This window comes from Tiliqua scincoides, chromosome 4, assembly GCF_035046505.1.
Source record: "Tiliqua scincoides isolate rTilSci1 chromosome 4, rTilSci1.hap2, whole genome shotgun sequence".
Lineage (NCBI taxonomy): Eukaryota > Metazoa > Chordata > Lepidosauria > Squamata > Scincidae > Tiliqua > Tiliqua scincoides.
Window position 1 is genome coordinate 191,145,329 of NC_089824.1, and position 26,000 is coordinate 191,171,328.

At 42.0% G+C, this 26,000-nt stretch overlaps 1 protein-coding gene and 1 pseudogene across 5 annotated transcripts in view; both read left to right on the plus strand.

The window, feature by feature from the left end:
- The window catches only part of TOX2 (TOX high mobility group box family member 2), a 294,999-nt gene that overhangs the window by 77,905 nt on the left and 191,094 nt on the right, over nucleotides 1-26,000 (plus strand). For all 5 annotated transcript variants that reach the window (XM_066625152.1, XM_066625156.1, XM_066625153.1 and 2 more), the window contains exon 2: nucleotides 12,282-12,347. In XM_066625152.1, the coding sequence (XP_066481249.1) occupies nucleotides 12,282-12,347 (66 nt within the window). The remainder of the gene's footprint in view (nucleotides 1-12,281; nucleotides 12,348-26,000) is intronic.
- On the plus strand, nucleotides 14,742-14,858 carry LOC136650447 (5S ribosomal RNA; annotated as a pseudogene).

The following is a 26,000-nucleotide window of genomic DNA, read 5'->3' on the forward strand; positions in this document are numbered from 1 at the left end:
GAAAGAGCAGATTTGCTTATCTGTGGTTTTCTGTATCTGCAGGAGGTCCGAGTATCTGCGGATACTGAGGCCCCACCTGTAATTATAATTTGCAGCAATTAATCCTAAGTGTCTCCTCTACCCCTGGTAATTGAACCATTACATGCAACAACCATCTAAGGCTGCAATTCAGTGGAAATTATTTTTGTGCAAACATGCATGGGATGGGATGGTGTATAATAGTTATTGTGAATTGCACTAAGCACATCCTAAGCTTGTTTCCTGAGAGGTGCTATGGGAATGCAAAGGGACTAGCTTCCAAATAGAAATACATTAGGATTGTTGTTTTGTCTGTCTGTCTGTCTGTCTTTTCCAAAGAGAATCTTAAAATTAAACATGAGCACAATTGTTCAGGTGTAATCTGTGCAAATTGTGTGAGAGTCATAATAGCATTTAACAGTAGTTTAAAGTTCTTCCTTAGCAAATGCCAGGCTGCTTTTGCAGTAGCTTGGCTTTGATAGCTGTCTAATAGCGTGAGAAACAATCTTACATGCTGGAGTGCTAAAAGCAAATTTGATTTTCAGTCTGGTTCAGTAGTGCTACAGTGAGATATAGAAATGTTACTACTTTGTTCACTATAGTTTTCTGGGGGGTTTAAATAAATCTGTTGCTGAACTATTGACCCTCTCTGACATTACCAACTCAGGGGAAATGCATGCATTTCAACGGTCAAATGAATAATGCTAAGTGGATCACTTTGGGCAAGAGTTTGTATAAAAGCCTTAATGGGAAAACTGCAGTTAGAAGAGATTAGACTAACCTTAGTGGTATATTCCCAGAAGGGGGCCGACGCTTAGTAATTCTTTTAGGAAAACACACTGGTGGCCCAGTGGGCAGGAGATTTTGATGGCAGCAGGCCAGAAGCAAACATTTCACATCCCCGGGACTTGACAAAAATGAGCATTGACAAAGTAGGCATGACAGTATTCGGAGGTGTTTGTTCTGGTATTAACCCTGCAGATGGTACATATGGCTTATGCTGTGCTACATGGACCTTAGTACCTTTTGCGGGACGGAGTCATGCTGGAAGGAATATTACAGCCAGGATGGTGAAAAAGAAAGACTAGGGAGAAAAGATTTAAAATCTCTGAAACATTTTCAAATAATTTGTAAAAGAAAAAGAAAATTTAGGTTCTAAGCTTATACTTTTGCTTATTTGGGAGTAAACCTATTGAACATGGTGGGAATTCTTTCTGAATAAATGTATAGGATTGTGCTGTTAGATGAAGGCAGGTGGCCTGCATTTTACACACACTTCTCTTGTGCATATACAACTATATGTGCTTGGCAAACAAAAGAACAAACAGCAACAACAGAGAAAAGCAACAGTTTAAATAGTGCGTAATTCCGTCTGCCATTGCACTTACTAAACATATGTCCAAGTGTATATGAGATCGGAGAATGAAACCGTTGATCCCTCATGCAGTCTCAGTTTCGGTGTGCCTCTTGTGGTTATTACAGTATTTTGGGGGATGTAACGGATTTTCAAGGTAATTTTGAGTATACATGATTTCAGCTTTAGATGCTGACTCTAGAACATAATCCTCATGTTTACGCAGGCCGACTGTATATTCCAATCTGCACAGGATAAATGTGATATATATTCACATGACTAAGGCTGCAAGCCTATCCTCACTTACCTGGAGTAAGCCCCTTTGACTACAACGGGCATACTTCTGAGTAGACATGGATGGATTGGGCTCTTATTCAAAATTGTAAAAAAATAAAGCAAATAAAGAATGTGCAATCTCTAAGAGTTAAGATTTTATTGGGAAGGAAGTGAATCAGATCAAACCTATCCAGGCTTACTCCCAGGTAATCACTTTACAATCACTTTATTAAATGATTCATTCAGGGTGTGAATCTTGCAAATTCCTGTCCATTGTTGGTCAAAAGGTGCCATTGTTTACATTGGGTTTGAATAGGCCAGTGATTCTCAAACTTTTTAGCACTGGGACCCACTTTTCAGAATGACAATCTGTCAGGACCCGCTGGAAGTAATGTCATTAACCTGGAAGTGATGTCATGGCTGAAAGTGACATCATTAAGCAAGGAAATTTTTAATACCCCCCAATACAGCAAAATTAAATCAAATTAATTAAATAGTGTAAAGTAAAAGTTCATAATAAATGTAATTTTAAAAATTTATTTAACATAAAAAAGAACCCGCTCAAGCAGTGGCTGCTCTGCTTAAAAAAAATTCCCCAAACATCCCAATGGCTTCAGTCCTATCCACTTTTATCCGGAGTAAGCCCCATTGACTATCATTATTAAAATCATATACAGAGTAGCCTGTTAAAAGTACAGATTTGTAACATTTCCCCAAACGCAGACACAGACCATGATAGCATCAATAAAGTACATGTTGAAAAGAATGGGGACCCACTTGAAATTGGCCCGCAACCTACCTAGTGGGTCCCGACCTACAGTTTGAGAAACACTGGAATAGGCACTAACCAAGTAGCTGTTTTGCTTTTGACTGATTGATTGATTGATTAATTAATTAAAGGCAATTATATCCCACATTTTCATTCCGTTTAAAATCCTAAAATGGATTATGGAAGCAATCATTTTTTTTAAAAAAATCTTGCACTGAGGGCCAGTGGGTTTGATCATTCATAGGTTCCAAACCTGCGGGTGTGTCCAACCTGTATCCTCCAGAGGTGACAAGGGCTGCACTCCAGTTGTCACCTGAAGATCTTCTGTGGGCCAGGGAGCCTTCTGAGGCCTCCAGAAGGCTGAAAACCGTGAATTATGGTTTCACAATTTTCAGCCTTCTGGAGGTCTGAGAAGGCCCCCTGACATTAGTGCTCTCTGGTCAGGTTTAGAGGATTTGGGGACCCAAAATCCACAGATCCAATCATTCAAGGATTTTGATTTCCACGAGGATTCCAAGAACAGAATCCCTGTGGATAACAAGGGCCGCCCTGTGTATCTTGTAGACAAAATAGATGTGATGGGGCAGCTACTCGCAGACATGTGGGTAGCTGCCCTGGTGTCATAAAAAGTGTGGTTGACTATTATTATTATTATTTATTATTATTAACAGTATTTATATACCGCTTTTCAACTAAAAGTTCACAAAGCGGTTTACAGAGAAAGATCAAATAACTAATGGCTCCCTGTCCTAAAAGGGCTCACAATCTAAAAGATGCAAAACAGCGCCAGCAGACAGCCACTAGAACAGACACTGCTGGGGTGAGGTGGGCCAGTTACTCTCCCCCTGCTATTTTATGATGGTCTTTTGTGATGGGCTTTTCATAAAAAGAGTATAGTGGAGGAGAGAAAATCTCATCCTCCCCCCCTTTAATCTTGCTGTGCTCCACTGCTATAATCTATTTTCTCTCAGTTTGCCTGCTTGCCTTTTCTTGAAACACATAGTTTTGTAGTGTTCCTGGTCCCACTGTTCAAAAAACATGCCCACTACCATCTTTATCCCTATGACCAAAAGAGTCTTACCATACGGGCTCATTAGTCTCGCACTGTCCCTGCACTGGGCATAGGGGTGAGGAGGATGAAATTCTTTGTCCATTTGTTATTGTCATTGTTCAAAAGTCATTGTGAGATAGCAGAGGGAAGCTGGGGACTTTCTTACTACTGGTTTCTTCTTCTCATTTGCTTTGAGACTTTGCATCATGAGTGACAACTAAAATTCAGTGACTAGGTATCAAAAATGGTTGGACAAGAGGACCTAATCTAGATGTGTATTATGCTGATACAGTGTTGGTTAGAGTAGTGGTTCTCAAACATTTTGCACCTGGACCAACTTTTTAAAATGAGAATCTGTCAGGACCCAATGGAAGTGATGTCACGACCAGAAATTACATCATCAAGCAGGAAAATTTTTAACAATCCTAGGCTGCAATCCTATCCAGGATTAAGCCCCATTTACTGTCATTGTTAAAAAAAATATACATAGTATCTTGTTAAAAGTACAGATCTGTAACACTTCCCCAAATGCAGTCACATACCATGGCAGTATCAAGTCTAATATATTAAAAATAAAATATTGAAATGAATGGGGACCCACCTGAAATTGGTTCGTGACCCACCTAATGGGTCCTAACCCAAGGTTTGAGAAACATTGGGTTAGGGGATCTCTCAGTTTTTTAACCGAGCCCATCCACAGGCTTGCCTACAATTTGAAAATAGAAATGGTCCTCTATTATAGAGCCAAAAAGACCACGTTTTCCAGACTCACAAAGAGAGTCTGGTCCAACAAGAAGCTGACGGAACATACCAAGATCCAGGTCTACAGAGCTTGCGTCCTGAGTACACTTCTGTACTGCAGCGAGTCATGGACTCTTCGCTCACAACAGGAGAGGAAACTGAGCGCTTTCCACATGCGCTGCCTCCGACGCATCCTCGGCATCACCTGGCAGGACAAAGTTCCAAACAACACAGTCCTGGAACGTGCTGGAATCCCTAGCATGTATTCACTGCTGAAACAGAGACGCCTGCGTTGGCTTGGTCATGTGGTGAGAATGGATGATGGCTGGATCCCAAAGGATCTCCTCTATGGAGAACTCGTGCAAGGAAAGCGCCCTACAGGTAGACCACAGCTGCGATACAAGGACATCTGCAAGAGGGATCTGAAGGCCTTAGGGATGGACCTCAACAAGTGGGAAACCCTGGCCTCTGAGCGGCCCGCTTGGAGGCAGGCTGTGCAGCATGGCCTTTCCCAGTTTGAAGAGACACTTTGCCAACAGTCTGAGGCAAAGAGGTAAAGAAGGAAGGCCCATAGCCAGGGAGACAGACCAGGGACAGACTGCACTTGCTCCCGGTGTGGAAGGGATTGTCACTCCCGGATTGGCCTTTTCAGCCACACTAGACGCTGTGCCAGAACCACCTTTCAGAGCGCGATACCATAGTCTTTCGAGACTGAAGGTTGTCAATACAATACAATAGAGCCAAATAACTTAAAAAAAAAAATCTGCTACAAGAGACTCAGCCCTAGTTTGATAGTAACTTATTGAATTTCTGTTGTATATTGTAAAAAAAAATATCTAAAAAACGGAGCTAATTAAAGTAGAACAGAAAAAATTTTTCAGAGTTGTGCAGGGAATAGATAACATCCATATCTATTATTACTACTACTACAACAAAACTTATGAGTAAAGCTTGAGGAAACTTGGTATGTTCAGCCTGGAGAAGTGAAGGCTGAGATGGGATATGGTAGCTCTCTTCAGATACCTGAAGGGCTGTCATATGGAAGAAGAGATAAATTTGTTCTCAACTGCCTCTGAAAGAACTAGGTCCAATGGGTACAAACTGCAAGAGGAGAGATTCCGATTGGATAACAGGTAAGGGTGGTTCAGCAGTGGAACAGATTGTCACAGGAGATGGTGGTCTCTCCCTCACTGGAGGTCTTGAAGCACCTGTTGCATCAACAAGCACCTGTTGGAGATAATCTAGGAGGATTTCCTGCTACAAGCAGGGGGTTGGACTAGATGACCTGTTAGGTCCCTTCGAACTCTATGATTCTATTATTTTCTGTTCTAAAGTTCCCCTTTGTTTCATAGACACAAAGCACATGAGATATACATTAATTGCATGGGGCTGAGGCACTAGCTATTAAGATAATAGTTCCAAGCTAATATTTTGTTTGAATGAACAGAACTAGGAAGAAAACTGTTTCCAGTGTTCAGCATGCTTAGGTGATTAAAGATGAATCAAATCAATTGTTATTGGAAATAGAGTATGATGAATGTATGTCCTTGTATCTGCGAATTGATAAGTATTTTAACATGCACGAGGAGTTATGCCTAATCGAAACAGAGAGAAAACCATCCTAAAAGGAAAATATTAAAATGTTTTGTTTCTACTGTAAATCAGTGTGGAATGATGAAGTTGATTGTCTTCAATTGCATTCTGCAGCACCATGGTAATGAGAATATATAGCACATGTTATTTAGCTACTATACCTAGCTATAGCATAAAGTGGCAAACATTTAATTGAAAAATATCCTAGTAGGAGAGTTTATAATGCATTTTTTTGTGCCCTTATTGCCTGGAAGGGTAAAAAAAAAAATCTAATCTGCAGTAAAGAAGTTCTGAAGTTTTCACTGAATTTTGAGGGTTGATTTTCAGCCTCACTGGTTGGCAATCAGAAGCAGAGTAATTTTCAAGACAGGCTTCATTACAGTTACTAGAGTGGGGGTTGGAGTAGTATAAAGCAGTAAAACAAGTATGTTTTACCAAATTGGAATTATATAAGGGAAGAGTTTGCATTTGCTTCGAGGAAATGGCACCTTTAAAAAGGCATACAGATGATGATGAACTCATTTGCTTCCCTGGTTCTAGAATGGGGGTGATGCAATGAAGGCTCTTCTTGGAGACAGATAATATTAGGTTTTGAATGACTGGAGGATTGAGCGCACAGGCTATGAGAGAATTCAATCAATTGAATTGCTAAAAATTGCTGTGTGGTAAAACTTGGAGTAGAAAAGACTCACTTTTTGGTGCAACCCTACATTCACCTTTCTACTGCATTTTTCTCTAAAGTAGTTTCAGAATGGCAACCATGTCAGTTAATTCTTTTCCTGTTTTGGGGTTCAGTAGGACTAACACCCTACTTATACCCTAGTGCAGTGATTTTCGATCTTTTTTGTCTTGTGGCACACTGACGGTGCTAAAATTGTCAAGGCACACCATCCGTTTTTTGACAATTGACAAGGCACACCATGCTGTGGGGGACGACGACTCACATCCCCCCAGTGGCTCTACTAATAAATGACCCTTTCCAAACTCTCGCAGCACACTTGCAGACCATTTGGGCACATTGGTTGAAAATGGCTGCCCTAGTGAGAGTAATGACGGTTTCAGCCTGATCTTTCGGGTTTATCTTTGCCATTGCTGATGCCAGTACTACTGTCATAGAATCTATGGTGGGGTGTCAAACCTGTTTCCGACAGTGGGCTGAACAGCATTCATGGCACCCGCTAAGTACCAGAAATGATGCCGTTAAACTGGAACTGACGTCATTAAGTAGATAACCAGAAATAATCACTTTTTTCCTCACTTTTTGCTGTAAATGTTGCATTTAAAATGCTGCCTTTTACATTACATCTCAGGCTCTTTTGCCCACCAGAATTGCAAAGGCATCTCTGTAGATGCCTCTTCTTCTTAGGGGCTTAGCAGTGTTATTTCCACTGACTTGCACTATTGTGGATCATTTTAATCCCTAAATTATGTGTGACATTGCATGAGAGATTCCCTGTGTGTTTTCACTGAAGTCGCTCTACTGACATTCGTGCTTAACAGCTAAAATGCAAAGCATCTGAGCAAAAGCTGATAAGAATTTGCACTGTTTAACTCTCAAATTTTTCCTCTCCTGATTACGTGTTGAATATCAGACAGGTGGCCATTATTTAACAATATTTTGCCACCTTTACACCTTTGCAAAGTTGTCCAACAGTAACGTAACTGGGGGAGGGGGAATGGCACTGGAATGGCTCCAATGGCGAGTGGGAGGGGCTGCTTACAAGGCATGTTGTGGCATATGCAGTACTTACCGTTTTGTCCCCTTCAAGCTACCCTACTGTTGTCCAATGGTGCTGTCCTCAGTGGTCAGTGGGTTATTGCCTGCTTCCCCACAAGATGATGTGGGGGAGAAGTACCTCTTGGTAGGCTGCTGCAACCATTTTGTGAGAGACAGCAGGTAAAGTTAGCCACTTTGGGGGTATTAATAGAAAAGAGTAATATACATATAATTGACAGCCAGTTGTATTTCATATTTGACATTTAGCATTTGGCATGTTATAATAAGAGATGTATTTGATAATCAGAAAAATGTGGTAATATATCATAGCTGCTAAGCAAAAGCCATAGTGAGGATGAGATATTAGGGGACTTAACTGTCACCACAGACATGTCCAGTGAAAGCACATAGATTTGCAGAATTGCTGTATTAGCAGAGAAACACCATGAAGGGTAACCGCTATCATACTGGGTCCTGAAACTAGAACAGTACTAGCATGATTATATAGAGCCCTGCAAAAATGATTTGGTAACATAAATAAAATAATGAAAATCTTTACTGACCCTTATGTATATTTGCACTAGGATTAGGCTGCCTTCCCACAGCAAGACTGTCCAACCCAGTTAGCTCACTTGCTTCCAGTGTATGGGTGCAGGATGTTACACTTCTGGTGCTTGAAGACGTTTAGCACAAATACAGCTGTAAGAAAAAAAAAATCCGTTTAATATCTGCAAGGCTCTTTTTGACCAGTGTATGCACTGCATCCCTTGTTTGCTGTCTATTTCTGGCCAAGCCTATTTTTAGTGTCTCAATCCCACTGTCAGTGCTGGGACCGGTAACTTGCAGGTCCAAGATCTGGAGTTGTGACTTAGTTTAATTCCAGGACTATTGCGTCTGTTTTGCTGTGTGACCAACGTGATAGGAGACAAGCAGTAGATGTCAGATTTGTGCACCGATGGCTCCTTTGGGGTGGATTGCAGTTTATATACGTACTTGGGTTCTGCTGGGCTCCTGGGACTTAGTTCTGTAAGCAAGTTTGACCTTGGCCTGCATTTAAAGAACTTCCTGCATAGAATGTGTTGGGAATAAATAGCTAGTGGCAGAAGCCGTTAGAATGTGGTGCTGGGGAATTGAGCAGGGGCCTGGTGATTGGGAGGGTTGAGAGGGAAGGCTGAACTTGTGTTGTTGCAGCTTGTAAGTACATCTGCTAGGTTTTTTTAGCACCCTGGCTTTGATGTGGCAGGAAACAAGGGGAAGGGCCACACTGCACGTTATACCTCACATTAGTAACATGTGATGTGACAGCCCTGCCTTGACACTGTTCCTGATCCCAAGGAGGCCCTCTGGTACAGGTTCCTTGGGTCGGTTGTTCATTAGCCTAGATCAGAAAAAAATCCCAGCCTGTGGATAGGCTGCCATGTGGATTTTTGGGGGAGAATCTGAGATGTTTGAAACACCATTAATGTTTTTCTTTCTTTCTGTCTGTCTGTCTGTCTGTCTGTCAGGAGACATGTTTTGCTTTGCATTGTAATTAAATGTGACCCTCTGATTTGGTAAAGAAAAAAGTAAGCTGCACTCTGTCACTTTTTTGTTGCTCAGTGTAGAACAGTGTTTGTCAGACTGTGCGTTGGTATCCACTAGGTGGGTCGTGAGCCAATTTCAGGTGGGTCCCCATTCATTTCAATGTGTGTTTTATTTTTAATATGTTAGACTTGATGCTGCTGTGGTATGCATTGGGGGAAATGTTACCAATATGTGTTTTTAACAGGCTACTGTGCATAAGCTTCTAACAATGATAGTCAATGGGGCTTACTCTTGGGGTAAGAGCATATAGGATTGCAGCCTTTGGGTTGGAGATTTTTTTTAAACAGATTAGCAACTGCTTGGGAGTATTAGGAGAGTTCTTTATTTTAAACAAATTTTTAAACTTATTATAAACTTTTAATTTACTTAGAGCTCAATCCTATCTTACGCTGGAACCGGCAAGCCAAGAGGCTTGTGCTTTTATCCAGTGCAGGATAGGTGCCCAAAGTGGCTCAGCTAGAGGTAAGGGTAAACTTTTTCCCTTACCTATGAATAAGCCAACCTGGCTTCAATGGGTCTCCTCAGACTTGCGTGACCTCCTAAGGTGGCACAAGTCCGAGGAGAGCGGGGTGGCTTGAAGCCGCTCCACACTCCTCAGGAACGGGGACTGGGATCCAGCATAACTGCTAGGTCCCAGTCCCGCCTCCTGCTCTCCACCCGCCAGCCCCCAGGGCTGCCCACCACTTGCCTTCCCCCTGCCCTGGAACGCCTCCCTCCTGCCTCCTCCCCACCCATCCCAAAATCTTAGGTTGACTGAGCTTGGTTGACACAATGCTCAGTGCCTCCATCGGCGTGGAGGCTTAAGTTAGCCTCTGCAGGCCAGTGTGCTTCTGTGCGCCAGCCTAGCCAACTTACAGGAAGGCGCTAAGTCAGGATTGCACTGCACATTGATTTGATTTTGTCATATGGGGATGTTAAAAATTTTCTGCTTGATGATGTCACTTTCGGCCATGATATCACTTCCAGGTTAATGACATCACTTCTGATGGGTCCTGACAGATTGTCGTGCTAAAAGGTGCTAAACAGTTTGAGAACTACTGGCATAGAAGATGGTGGCATTTATTATTATTATCAATAATAATAAAAATAATAATAATGCACACAATTCATTGCACCCAGTCCATTGGGTAGGACCTGAAGTGCTAGCTATGCCTTACTAGAAACTTAGCAGCTCTTTCAGTATCAGACTTTATTTTAGGAAGGAGGAAAACAGTCTTTGTTGCTAATTGTGATGATACAGCTTGTATATTAACAACTCATTGATATATCTATCAGTGCTATTGTTCTCAGTTTTTTTTCAGTTGTTTAAAAATTCTCGCATTTGACATTCTGTTAATGTCTTGCTAGCTGGAACCTTAGGCCAGAATTATAAGTTTTGCTGGGAAACAAAAGTTCCTGACTCTTTCTGTGTGGAATATCATGAATGGGGGGGGGATTGTTTGTAGGGCAGAAGTGTTGGGTGGCGGAAGGAGTCTTTGCCACTACTCCTCTTTGGCTGCTTTCTCCCCTACCAGTCTCTCAACCCAGGTGAAGGAGAAGTGGCATGGAGGGATGGGTTGCAAAAGAAAAGTGGCAAACCAAAGAGTGAGATAAGTACACTTTCACTGTTCCCCTATAAACGCCCCCTGGCCTCTACCTTCCTCTAGAGATGTTGTGTTTGTCAGTGTAGCCTTACTGTGTCTTAAATAGTTGCTCCACAAAGACGGAAGCTCACATCCTATCAGCTGGTGAAGTTGATTCAAAAAAAGGGTTCCGTTGACGTTATTTGTGTCTCTTGTGTGGAAGTTCAGAATTTTATTTTATTTTTTAATGTCAGCTGCCTCTCCCCCTTGTCATGGCATTCAGTCTCTTCCTGGTGTCCAAGGGAAGGGAAGGCTTGACTCTAATGGAAAGAAAAGACCTTCAAATTCTCTTTGAGCTTACAGCAGAAATTACATTAGATTGCACTGTTGCTGAAATGTGTTTGGGATTGGGACCATCATAAGAAGAACAGGCTTCAGAAGAGAAAGATGAGAGCTGCTGGGGTGATTGCTTCAGGTTCTCATGGTGGTTCATAGCACGCTTGCATTTTCAATAATTATGTGATTCTTCACCATGTATGCACTGGTTTGCTGTGTTGCTCCCTACCTATGCATTAGAGTAAAATTTCAGTTGGTAGCAATTACAGATTCTTGCTGAAAAGATAGTGTAAAATGTGGGAAATTTATTTTTAAAAAAGAGAGAGATACAAGCAGTAAAAAACAAGGCACAGGTTAATTTTTGTCTCAAATGCCCTTGCAGTTCCTTTTAGACATATATGCATTTACTGAGTAACGTGGCTTTGGAATTGTAATTCTCCACTTCCTTTTATATGAAAATTCAACAAGACTGATATAGTAAAATCATAAATATAGAACCTTGAACCAGCATTCTTGCCTATCTATAATATGGTATCAGCTATATGAAAGGGAAAGATCCTTGTTTACTACCAGCTTAATCTTAACTAAATCCCCACATGGCAATGCAGTGATGTTAGCACAGGCCGCACTACATCGTGCAGGAGATTTTTGGCTACCCTGGGGTAAACCCAAGCAGTGGGTAAATCTGAACCTGCACCAGTTCTATAGCTGATACAAGTCTGCCTTGATCCACTGCTGTCACTGATCCTGCCTGACCTCCTGGGCCTGATTTGCCTGCCCACTGCCCTCATCGCCACCCTCTCCCGACCTCATTTCATCCCCTCCCAGCCATCACCTGTCCCTGCACTGGACTTACCTGGTCCGGCAGGTGTCTCTGGACCACTGGCTCTGGCCTTCCTGCTGATGTGCCTGACATGCTGTTACAAAGTGCTCTCTGTGCATTCTACCAACACATCTCTTAGGGTGGTTTGGGCCATAATTTGTTTTTCTTTTGTATTGGTAGCAGTAGGTCTTTGGCAGAGTCTTTGATAGTGTTGTCACCCTGTCTCAAATCGAGGCACTTTAATGAGTACTTTAGCTCAGTTCATCAGTATCTTCTGCAAGACCAGTGCTACAATTCTTGGTTTATTTGTTGTCCGTTTCTATAACCATTGAGATCCAAGATCTGTATTAGAAAATAACTTTACCATTAGGTATACTGTTTTCTCTTCTGGGGCAATGGAAAGCACAGGTGGCATGCTCAGCAGCTTGATAACCTCTGATTTCTTTTGTCTTTTCAGTTTGACGGAGAGAACATGTATATGGGAATGAATGACAATAACCAGGAGTTCCTCTCAGCAAATCAGGTAAACTTCGTGATCTTTTCAGGCTAACTCCATGCAGGGTATTGAGCAATGCTCATTATTTGCATACTTGCTACCCTGTTATTTATAATCAAATTACTTATGCATTACTGAGGATACAGTGGAGTGAGGAGGCGTAAAATGAAGGTATCAAACAGAAGCTCAGACGTCAGCTTCCCCGTGAATATCTGTAAGGGCCATACAATGTTTTCTGCTGTTTTAGAACAGCACTTATAGAGGAAGATATAGAAAAGGAAATGTGTGCTGAAGGACACTACATGATGTGTTGGCTCTGATGTCATATGCTTCTTTCTCCACATTTTGATGTTTCACACACAGTTGACTTTCATATGCAGTTGAGATGTGGATTAGTGATTGCAGTTCCATAAGAACAAGTCTTCGTTTTCATTGCACTTATAGTATTTGTGATTCTCTTGTCCTTGATGGTCAGGCTTCCTTTCACTCAATGTCTGTGAGTTTTGCTCTCCGGTATCTATGGCATACAAGCCTGATGCTTCAGGAAGCCATGGTGTAGAAAGAGTGTTGTGTTAGAGCTTTAAGCAATTTATTAGAAATGTGCATTGCTCTTTAGAGCTTAATGTTTGCAGGCCAGAGAAGCACCATGTGTAGCTGTAGCAAAAATCATCTTTCTGGTTCTGTGCCTGTTTTGTTTTTATTAGGGCACACTTCTTGAAAGGAAGTCCTTATGTTTGCGTAGCAGCTATCAGCCCATGGCAGCTGGAAGTGAGAACTGTGGATGACCATCTGAGATGCTTTTTTCACTTTATGTACATAGATGACTATATCAGGTTGCCTTATACAGAGACAGGTCATTGATCAGTCTAGCTCAAGACTGGCAGGAACTCTTCAGGATTTCAGTCCAGGGTCTTTCCCAGCCCAATCTGCATATATCAGGGTTTGACTATGGGACATTCTGCATGCAAAGCATGTACTTTACCACTCAGCCACACCATCCCATTGCCTCCAGCAACTGATATGTGCAGCTTCTCAGGGTTCCATTGGGTCCTAACAAATGCCGCAGTATATAGCGAAGCTTATTTCATCATGTAGAAATAATAGCATTGCACATCATTCTGCAGTCAGTCATCAGAATACTGTGGCCTATTTTAAATTTTTGAAGATTCAGCAGTTGGTTTTAGTTAGTTAAAAATGGATAGAAGGAATAAACCAACCGAACAGGCAACAACAAGAGCAACTGTGAAGAAACCACAAGAAGAACATGAAGCTGAAATAGTAAGATGCAAAGGTCACCCCTCCTCTCCCTATCCCCCCCACCTGCTTACCTATTTATATCTTCTGATGGATTTTTGTTGTGAACTGCTTTGGACAAGATCAATCTTTTCCAAAAAATGGGGTGTACATATAATAAAATAAATAAATTCAGTAATTCCTAGCACCTTACCTAAATACTTTAGCTGCTTGGCTACCTGAGCAGAGACGTTCCTGATATGCTCAGGTGTGTTTCATTGTCTTGAGTGGAATTTGATTGCACCTGAGATTGAGGAAAGTCTGCAAAAATAATGTTCGGTATAACAGAATACCCAGTTTATATTCTCTGTTAGATCAGGTTGTGTCAGAGTAGTAAATATTATGGAATAAAATCCTGCAAAAAGATTTATATGCAGACATAGAATATGGCTTTTTCTTTTTTTCTACATGGAAATTGGTATCTGCCTTCTAGGGTAACGTTGCAATATGTTCTTGCTATTGTGGCAGGCACCTTGTCTTGTCCAGATATCTGAATTCTTAAGTGAAGTGCTTGCTTCATATGTAGATCTGAGATTGACTGTGATGTAAAACTAACATTAAAGCAGAGACAAGAACCAAAACGGGTGTTCACCTTCAGGAGTACATTATGTGTACTTGTCAGATATGGTAAAGTGAGACATATATCCAGTCCAGGGTGTCCACTGAGAGTGTAAATTCTGATTGCTGCCAAAGGAAAGGTTCAGTTTTCTGAGCATAAAGAGCAATAACTGTCAATTGCAATGTCATGAACATTGCAGAACCAATAAAAATAACAATAATAAACATCCAGTTTCCTAGTTGATTAGCAAATGAGGAAAATAGCTCAATTTCTTAAGCTTTAGTTACATTAAGCATTTTGTTCTCTAAATTCTATTTTGCGTGTTTAAGGATATCTTAGGCATGCCAATAGGCCAAGTTAAGGTTCATGGGTCCCCTTCAGCTTTTTGGGGTTTTGTTCCTTTCAAAAATAACTGCTTACTGCTTGTGTAGCTATTATCGGGACTATTCTTGTGAGGTGGTCCAGGTGTCAAATTAGAACTGAGGAGAACCTCTTTCAAAAAATCTTCCCATGTTACTCACAAGGTGACCATAGGCAAGTCACTTTTCTTGGTTTAACATAATTTACAGGTTTGTTGTAAGAACCCTGCACATGCCCGATCTCGTCTGATCTCGGAAGCTAAGCAGGGTCAGGCCTGGTTAGTACTTGGATGGGAGACCGCATGGGAATACCGGGTGCTGTAGGCTTATACCATAGTCTTTCGAGACTGAAGGTTGCCAACCAAAATGGGGCAGAGGACCAAGTATGCCACCTTGAGCTCCTTGGAGGAAGGGTGGGAAAAAACTGTGAATAATAACACAGGCCAACACACATTTTGCTTCACAAACATGTTACACCAATTCCTAGGTATATTTGGGGTGCCAGTTCCAAAAATGGCATCCGTTCTGCCCTATCACATCTAGTTTTGGAGACACAGCATAGCCTCTTTAGTGAATGATTCAAGCAGCTTCCTCATGAAGAAGCCTAACCTTGGCTTCCTCATGAGGAAGCTGCTTGAACCATTCACTAATGAGGCTATACTATATCTCCCAGACTAGACATGATAGGGCAAAACGGATGTCATTTTTGGAATTGGCACCCCAAATTCATATCAAACCACCATAAAGTTTGGGAAAAACTTTTCTGACCTTCAATTTTGTAGGCCTTTGTAATAGAACACAACCCTTTAATATTTAGCAACACATTTAGACCGAATTGGGCACTGTATGTAGATAAAAGTAAACTGGTAACTGCTCACAGGTCTACAGACTTAATAAAAACACAAGGTGACAGGTGGGACTTCAATGGAAAAGAAAAACCTTGTACTTGCTTGCTTTATTCATTTTAAAATAGTTTTACCCCACTTTTTCCACTATAGACACTTATAGACACTTATTCCACTTCTTTCCACATATTAGAATGTCTTATAAGTGCTCAATGGCTTGGTTTTGGCTCTAGAAAAAGAAGCAACCAGTAGTTTTTTTTAATTTCTGAAGGTGTCTTTTACATGAATTCCATCACATTCTCCATGACTTGCAGTCTAACCGTTGTAGCTCCTTATCTTATGAATGCTCTGAGCACTTGAACAAGGACAGACAAAAAATTAACTTTGTTCCTTCACCATGAAAAAATGTCAGATATGATTTGCTAATGCTGCTTGTCTTTTAAAAATGCATTGTCTCTTCTTATCCTTGTTGCTTCTATTTATTTATTTATGATATTTTTGTACCGCTTCTCTACTTTGTTTATTATTTCATCTCTGCCCTTCTTCCCTGTAGAGACTGCCAGGGCGGCTTACAACAAACATAAAAACAGAATAAGCAAACTAAAATCCACATATAAAAACAATAGAAGTCACCATCAAATCATGTTTTGTTTTGTTTTTTCCTCCTACACCTCTTCACAGGGTCATTGACATTTCTATGGCCACCATGAGGTGGAAAAGACAGAGTCCTGGCATAAAAAGGCAGTAGCAAGAAGAGGTGGTGATGGTGGTTCATCCTCTTGCTGGATTTAAATTTCTAGAACAGTATGCAATATTAAATGACAACATCCAAAAAATGTATGATTATACAGTAATTAAAAACAAAAAAGACAAAAAATCAAGACTAATAAACAGAGCTAATAACAGTGTGTTCTTGGACTCAGCTTCCAAAACACAACAGAAAAAGGCAAGTTTAACCTATTTGAATCAATCTGGAAAGATAGGATAATTTCGTATTTTACTTTTTCATCAGACTCCCAAAGAAGCTGACCAACAGATTAGAACAGGGGTGCCCAAACCCCGGCCCTGGGGCCACTTGCAGCCCTTGAGGCCTCTCAATGCGGCCCTCAGGGAGCCCCCAGTCTCCAATGAGCCTCTGGCCCTCTGGAGATTTGTCGGAGCCCACACTGGCCTGACACAACTGCTCTCAGTGTGAGGGCAACTGTTTGATGTCTCACGTGAGCTGTGGATGAGGGTTCCCTCCACTGCTTGTTGTTTCACATCTGTGATGCAGTAGCAGCAGCAAAGGAAAGGCCAGCCTTGCTTTGTGCATGGCATTTTATAGGCCTTGAGCTACAGCAAGACCTTCATTCATTCATATAAGTTCCATCTTTAATATATTCATTTTTGTAAACTTATGTAAATTTATTCTAATTTTAAATGTAAATTAGTTCTTTTTCCCCCCCAGCCCCCGACATAGTGTCAGAGAGACCATGTGGCCCTCCAGCAAAAAACTTTGGACACCCCTGGATTAGAAAGATACAATGAAATCAAATAACATAGATGGAGAACGGTTAAATTAAATTAATAAAAACTTGTTTACAATCAACAATCCAGGGAGAAAAAAAATTAAAATATAAAATGCATGATGGAACAACCTTGAAGATCTAACTAAGGTGAAGAGAGGCAGTTTTCCTGGAGGAGGTAGGGCTGCAACCTACGAGCCATAAAGCGACATGCCCCATATGTGAAGGGCATGCTAGAGGATGCAAGGATATAAAATCCAAGCCCTTCCACCTGTATACTTTTCTTTAAACATGTACATAATCCCATGAATTTAAGTTGTTGCTATATAACTTTCAGTCCTCCATAAGAAATAAAATAGCCTTTTATCTATTATATTACTTTATTATAAGTACTTATGGTGCTTGAAGTGCAATCAGTGAGGTGCAGTCAGGTAGGAGGATGAAACTGTACGGAGAGGGAATGATTCTTAACTATCAATGGACATTTCCATGTGGATTTTATAGGAAGTCTAAATGTTACCACAAAAAAGTCTGATCTAGAGAAATATTTTTGAATACCTGATGGCTGTGTTCTGGGCTTGGTACAGTTAGTGACTCTTTGTTTTGTTGCTTATCAAGGTCAGGGAAATAATAGAAGTTCATTAGCATCAGAAGTGAAACTGCTTAAGTCACTGGGAACAGAAGTTTCCTGGTACACCTTGGAATGAAGCTCAAAGTGTATTATTAATAGAGCATGAATAATGAAAGCAGCTAGATGCCCTGTGTATTCTTTGCTGGGAAAACGTAAGCAATAATTTTACATACTAATGCTTGAAGAAAGGTCAACGAATCCCCAGTCCAAGGGGCAAGATGACTCATCTAGCCATGTGGAATCAAAACCAGATAAGTGAGAGAGACAAGGTAAAGAACCCATAAAGGGATTAAAATACCTACCAGGAGAAGCAGTTGGTATTTCCAGTAGAGGACGGGGACCATTTATGTGAACATATGAAGGTACCTTACATTGAGACACTGTCAATGCAGCTGTGTCAAAATGATGACCACTGCATCCTATAGTGGGAGGGGGGCAGTTACAGAGGTCTCTAGGTAAGGGGGAGGTCTACTTGGACAGAGGTCTGCATCAGAGCTAAATCGCTGGCACAGGTCTGCATGCACCTGTGTTGCAGGATCAGGTGTGGGAAGGGGGTTAGGATATTGTCACCAGCGGTGGCACTGATCCCCCTCCTGAGCCCAATCTATGAGGTTCTGGGTGTCCTGCTCAGCAGAGGGCTGGGACATTTACCCCTGTGAGCTGGCATGTGGATTTGTGGATACCTGCTAATCATGCTTTCAGTGACATCATTGGAAATGCCATAGGACCTCAAGCATTAGGATGACTTTGATCTCAAAAAAGATTTGCTGAAAATTTATTTTAAACATAATTTTAACTGGAGGCCATTCTGAAGGGAGTTGGAATGCTTGGTCATCAGTGAACACAACTCCTGTTGTACTTCCTGATTGAATGCTTGAAATGTGTGAGAGCACTGTAGGTTTTCTGGAAGCTGTGATGTAACACATTTAGATGGTTGCTAAACAATCTAATGATCTATATGGCAAGTCACGTTTCTTTTTTCAGGAGAACACTCATGACATCTTCAGCCTTTAGCCTCAGGAGTACATGAGGAAAAGGCAGCTGTGGGAGGGATCATAAACATCATTTTTCCTGATGATGGTGTTTCTAGAAAATAGGGGCCTTTTGTCCAGAACACCATCAAGCCAAGCAAAAGGCCAAAATTCAGTTTTTACAGCCCAATCCTGAGCTGCCTGGGGCACGTGGCTGCAGCAGCGCCAAGAACGGCTCCTGCTGCATCCTGCGCGCCTCAGCCTGCCGTGGGTGGCACCTCAGGAGAAGGGAAGCAGCCCCGCAATGGGGCTACTGACTTTAGTGCCAACCAAAAGGTCGGTGGTAGGTAAAGGTTGTTCATGTAGGGTGCCGAGCCCCACACAAATACCTTGGATCCAGTGGAGCAGAGTACCACGGGACCCACCTCCCTCCCCCCCAGCATGCTTTCCGCCTGCCCTTTCTCCGCCTCCTGCCTCCCTGTCACGCCTCCTCCCCGCCCCCCTCTGCCTGCCTTTCCCCTCCCCGGAAAGTCCCCTCCCCGCCTCCGCTTACCGTGCTTTGGCTTGGTGATTTGTGAGACTGCTGAGCAGTGGAGGACTGGCGCCCACCTGGCGCTAGCCCAGGGCTGGACTAGCACTGTAGCTGACCTGGCAGTAAACCTCGCAGACGTGCCTTACGGCATATTTGCAACAGTGCGCTCCAGCAGAAAGCCAGAGCGCCGAGCTCAGGATTGGGCTCTTAGTCATGTGTAAATTAAAGCCTATTCAGATAATGAGAAAAAGGAGGCTATACCATTTCAGGACATATGGTCTTCCTGCAATGGCCTTTGTACAAAAAACTCTTTACACATAGCAAATTAGAACATCAGGGAGCAGACTAAGAGTGAACCTTTCTTGGCAAATCTATTTCTACCAACAATCTAAAAAAGATTTTAAGTCCTTTTTAAAAAAAACCAAAAACAAACCCTGTTGTATTAAACATTGCTTAATTATTAAGAAGAACATAACCCTTCAACCTGTACACAGACAGAAGGAAGATATACAGAACCTGAAAAATTTGAATAATTTATTATTTCTAAAAGCCCCTGTAGATATGCACTTATGAATAATTTTTCTATAATAAATTAGTAAACTCTTTATCCAGTCCATAAAGCAGATTCTTTTCTTTTTGTGGGTAAAGCAACACTCTTGTTCAACAATCAAACTGTTCAATTCTGCCTCCCTTCTCTAACCCCTTATTAAGATTCTAATTTAGCCAGCACAGCAGTGTATCATAATTTGGTTAGCCATTCTGTCTTATATGGGCACTTCTGAGACTTCCAGTATTGGACCAAACTGATTCGTGCTGTGACGATCCTACTGAGAATTAATTCCTTCCCCTCTTTTGCAATATATTTCTTAATGTAATTGATAAGGTAAATTAAAGGGTCTAGGAGTAAAGTATACCCTGTCATCTCCTTTATGCTTTCTGCAGTCATTCCATCTTCCTTCCCCGAATAGCACTCCTTGAATATATCTGTTGAATATGGGGGAAAAAAATCATCCTTATGGGCTCCACATGCCCAACATTTTCCATATCCATTTTGAAAGCTATTTCTTCATCTGAGGTAACAGGATCATTACTGGTCAAATTGGCATGTCTATGGATAGCTCTTCCAAGATATATTAAAATCCTCAAGCCATTTTTAACAGTAAAAATCAGGATCAAAGCAAGAATACTCATTCTCGTACAGGTTCCAAATTCAAAAGTATGATATTAATGACAGAAAGCAAAATCCTGCCTACCTGGCATTTGGAGAATGGTACAAAGCATTTCCATTAAAGGCCTGTATTGCTCTCCCTTCGTACTCCCTTGTCTTCTGGCCACCATTGCTTCTGTGCACTTTATGTTTCAGACCAAGCGTTCTGTTTAGGAAAACATCTTCCTTAGCTCCACACTGAAGTGTTCAGCAACCACCTCCTACTTAGGCCCCCTCGACACACATTTATTTCAATGAATTCTGTCCTACCTTCCCTCCCCGTTACTGTGATGCCTATGGCAGCTAATAGTAATAATTAAATAACAATAATGTAATTTAACTATTACAGATGGCAAGTAATACACATTCAGTGACCCAGAGGATGAAAGAACAAAAATGCACCAAAAGTCATGCTGCAATAAGATAGTCTTTAGCAGTGACATAGCTGGGGGGGGAGCCCAGTAAGTACTGCAAGCACTGCAATACACTGTGTTGGCAGCCCATTCACCATTGGAGTCATTCAAGGCAGTGACAGCAATGTGCTGGCACTCACTGGACCTAAAGGTGTCTCCTCTGTGTTGCTGGTGCTGCCTGGAGTGGCTCCGACCTCAAGTGTGTGGGGGGGGGGCTGCTTACATGGCACATTGTGGCGCCTGTGGTACTTAATGTGCCCCCTGTAGCTACACCATTGCTCTTTACTTGTTATCTGCATCCCATCAAGGAGGGTGTCAGCAGGATCTCTTGGAGAAAGGAGTCTCATAACCTAGTTGTCACAGAGAAAGCTCTCTCTTTCTTCTCTAGCAGCATGACCTGAGTGGGCAGTTAGGATCATGTTTCTGCTGTGAGTAGTGAATGCATTGGGGACCTTGGGTATGAGATGGCTGCTGAATGTCTTGGGCTACAATCCTATGCACATGTTCTTGGGAGTGAGCCCAGTTGACCACAGTGAGACTTAACTTCTGAGTAGACTTGCAGAGGATTATGCCATTAGTGAGAGGTGCTGTCCTGGACCTGACTGTTCAAACATTGACAGCAGCAGCATGATGGAAAGGAAGAGAACTATACTGGCCTCTAATAGGTCTGTTCTAGTCCTGCCCTTTGCACTTGGGGCAAATAGAATTGTCTCCAAAGTTATTAAGATTTTAAAAAATCCACAAAAGGGCATAAGTGGCACATGACTAATTGCAAAGCCAATGGTTAGCTCATCCTCTGGCTGGCCCACTGTCATTTCATGTGAGAAGAGGGTGGTCACGCACATCTCTCCCAGCTTATGTGCCTATCCACTACTGTCTAATTGATCCATACATTTAAAGGCAGTTTTGCTAAGTCTCCCTGATGTGATTAGACAGTAGCTGAACCCCCTCAGATGCTGGAGAGAGGTGTCTACTCACATGTCTGCAGCTGGTCCAATGAGCTAGTTGGAATATTCTTCAAAGCAGATCTGAGACAGCATTGAATCTACATCAGTCTGATAATGTCACCAGTAGCACCAGCTGTTGTTGGCCACACCTTGGGCTCTTTAAGGTCTTGCAAAATTTTAAATCTTATTCTGGTTGGTTGCTTATCTGAAATGATGTTCATTAGCAGTCCTTGCTGTTCCATATTCTTGGGTATTGTAATTGGAAGATTTTGAAACAAACTCTCTCTTCAGTTTAATATTCATTTCATAGCATTTCTTCGTTATGAAAAGGAGACTAAGTTTTTGTTTTTTCTTGAAATTTTTTTATATTACAGGAGAAAAGTTATAATTAAGTAAAATAATGAAGGAAGCTTAATTCAAAGGCATCTAATCCTATGTTTTTCCATGAATAATTACAGAGAGCATTTAGCTTGTTTGTGAAAGTACATCATTCTGTCACTTTTGTTTTTCTGCATTATTTTTTTGTCAGGAAGACAACTTTCTACTGAGATGTGTCTTCAGTTGCTTTTGTCTTAAGGTGGCTGCTTTCTTGTGCCTAGCATGAGGGAAGGAGCAGTGACAACACATATAGGATGGCCTTGTTTGGGGGAGAGAGAGTGCCCTATAGAGCTAAGCCTCCATCTCATTGCACAGAGTATCCCACCCTGTTTAGTAGAGAAGGGAAACATCTTTCCACCCTCCATCCTTTTGTTCAGTGGATAATAGGTGAGCACAGCATTTGTTACAGTCTACAGACCGAAATTGGTTTTCTGTTGAAGAATATGGAAAGGAATGCTTGCTTGAGTCCTTGGGGTCCCATGTCTTTCATCTTCCTCGTAGCAATCCTGGCAGATTTGACATGTGGTTTGCTCTCTGCATGACACTCTTGCAAATGGCACTTCTATATCATAAGAATGGAGGTGGGGATGGGAGTGCTCCTTAAAAAGTATTGAAAGCTGTATGGATCATGCCTTGTTATTCACGAGGGGTTCCATTCGAGAACCCCCAGGGGATTAAAAAAAAAATCAGTGGATACCAAATCAGTGGAAAAATAGCTTTAAAGACCCACTTCCAGGTTTCTTGCCCCTCTATTGTCACCGCAGAAAGCATTGGTGTAGACATTATTCTGCATTCAGCCACTAGATGGAGTGAATAATGGAATATAATGGAATGAAATTATAATTATTTAAATTGGATTTTGATGCTTTTTTTCCCATGTTACAAGGCATTTAAAGGTCGACCTTGGTATCGGTGGTGAGTCAGATCAGCGGCTATCAAATCAGAGGATACTGAGGCAGTGGTGTCACTAGGGTTCATGTCACCCGGTGCGGGATGCCAGTGCATTACCCCCCCATGCAGTGGGCGGGCCAATACCCCAGGTGTACCATCACTCCACCCCCACTGGTTTTTTGGCTGTACCTTTTGATAGAACAATGATAGAACACATTCTGCATGAAATTACGCATTGATTGATATATAACATGATGGTATTATTCTTCCAAATTATGATTTTAGTGATTTTGGTCACTAGTGGTGTCACACACGCCCCCCCCCCGGGTGTCAACTTACTAACACCTTATTGCATAAGTTCTCAAACTTTTAGCACTGGGACTCACTTTTTAGAATGGCAGTCTGTCCAAGACCCACCAGAAGTGAGGTCATGGTGGAAGTGACATCATCAGGCAAATTAAAATAAATAACTATAAATAATTAAAGTAAAACAAATAATTAAATAAGTAGAAGCCAGCCCTGTTCCACCAAGTGAATTTCTTCTGTAGCCTGCCTGCAATATCTCCCCACCCCAAATCAGTAAGGTTTTCAGCTTTACCCAGTGCCCAGTTCAGTTTAAGAACTTCTGTTTAAACCAGATCACTGTCAGGATCCACCCGACTTTGCAAGTCTCAAAAAGGTTCACCTTATTAGCTGAAGTCTCTGTTTTGATCATTTTAAGTGGGGGGGACGGCGCACGGAGGCTGCCTTCTGGAGCACTTGTTTAGCTCCAAGTGCATAGGATCAGGACCATTCTGGTAGCCTTGCACTCTCCTTCACCTGATCTTCCACACCAGCTGAGACATGTTTGCTTACTCCTGAGTAAACGCAACCGTGAGGCTTCGTTTCACTTTCCATAGGGCTCAATACATTCATCTGTATGGAGGGAGGGACTTCCTTCTCAAGTGTTTTTGGGGGCTGCATTCATTGGATCAGGACCATTCTTGTGTCATTGGATTCCTCTCAGCCTGCCCTTTCCAACGGACTAAGGCAAGTTTGCCTACTCGCGAGTAAACGCGCAATACGGCTCACTTTCACTTTCCATAGGGATCCATGCATTTTTTTGTTCTCCGGTTTTTTGTCCATAACTTTTGATTGAAAGGAGATATTTCACTCTGGTTTTTTGCATTGCATTCAGCTTGAAATTCCACATCCAACGGTATATAACATGATGGTGTTACTCCTCACCACCATGATTTTAGTGCATCACCCCCTGTGCGTGTCACCCGGTGCGGCCCACACCCCTCGCACCACCTAGTGATGCCACTGTACTGAGGTCCCACCTGTATGTTCTCTAACTGGTTTTGTCACCCAATGAGCTTGATGCAGGGTATGGACAAGGGAATCACACAGGGGATGGACAGAGTGGATAGAGAGATGCTCTTTTCCCTCTCACATAACACCAGAACCAGGGGACATCCATAAAAGTTAAGTGTTGGGAGAGTTAGGACAGACAGAGAAAATATTTATTTACCCAGCATGTAATTAGTTTGTTGAACTCTTTGCCACAGGAAGTAGTGATGGCATCTTGCCTGAATGCCTTTAAGAGGCGATTGGACAAATTTTTGGAGGAAAAGTTCATTATGGGTTACAAGTCATAGTACTAGGTATGTGCAGGCTCTTGGTTTTAGAGGCAGGCTGCCTCTGATTGCCAGATGCAGGGGAGCACATTGGGGTGCAGATTGTGTCTGTTGTCTTGTGTGCTCCCTGGTGAGATACAGGAAGCTGGACTAGATGGGCCTTTGGCCTGATCCAACAGGGCTCTTCTTATGGTCTTATGATGACCTTGGGTTTGAGCTACAGGCAGCAAATTCTGATATTTCTGAGAAATATCAAACAATCAGGTTTGGTGCTCTCAAATGTAGGTCCTTATTATGTATATGCTACCTGGTTTTGTTTTTGTTTTTAAAATAAAGTTGTGAGTTGTTTTCATCCCTACTCCATAAGTGGTCTCTCCTTCTTCATCCAGACTCTGTAGGCACAGATTACTTATTGCTTAACAGTGCAATCCTAACTTGTGCTGGAACAGGCAGGCTGGAGGAACTGCACTGTATCCAGCACAAGATTTGAGCTGTCTGAGCTTGACTTGAGACAAGAGAAAAAAATTCCCCTTACCCTAGGGAGAGCTGCAGCAGCCCCAGTGGGGCTACTTGGAACTGCACCACCTAAATTATTGGTGGTGTAAATTCGAGCAGCCTGGGACTGCCCCGGACTGCCTGAGGTTAGGATCTGGCACAAGTCCCGAATCCTGGCCCCACCTCCTGCTCCCCCCCTTTGAAAGCCTGCTGCCCACCTTCCCCCCGCCCCAAAACACCTCCCTGGTCTCCCCACGGCCCCCCAGACCCCTGCGTCAGCCGAGCTTGGCTTGTGCCGGCCGAAAGGGCGCTTTGGATTATGTCCTAATTCTTACAATAACTACATAGATTTTGATGTTGGGAAATACTAACTATTCCCGAAATAGCAAGGCTGGTAAAACGATAATACTATTTGTGAGCTTTAAAGAAAATGTATTTTTGTGATATACAAACAGAGAATGACAAAAAAGGAAGAAAAAAATAACTGGCTAACAAAAACTATGTAAGACACGAGCAAGTGTTTAATGAAGTTAACATGTGATCTAGTTACAGCAACATGACTGCTTTGTTTGCATAATAAAATATTTTGCTTCTATTCTTCATTAATCTCTTCTGTTCAGACTTAAATGCCTCAGGGCCATGAAAATGTTTTTCCTTCTGTTTGGAAAGCTTGCAGCATTATGGTCTGAAGTCTTCTTTTAAACTAAAAAGATTTTGTAGAAACATTATATGTTGTATACCCAAACTTGAGTGTAAAAATTATCCATTGATATCTCAATTTCAATGTCATTTAAAAAAAAAAGTACCAGGATGACATCCCTGCTTAAGTCTGTTCCAAAACCTTCCAGCACCCGAAATGGTGTGCCAAATGCCACTCTCTCTTATTTGGCATCACACCAGTTGCTGCCACCACCTCCTTCTCCTGTTCCCTGGATTTCAACAGGAAGAGAGTACTAGTGCAGAGCAGGAAGAGTGGAGAAAAGAAGTGGGGTGGGCTAGAGCATCTGCATTGTTCTAGTCCAGCACTCTCCTTTT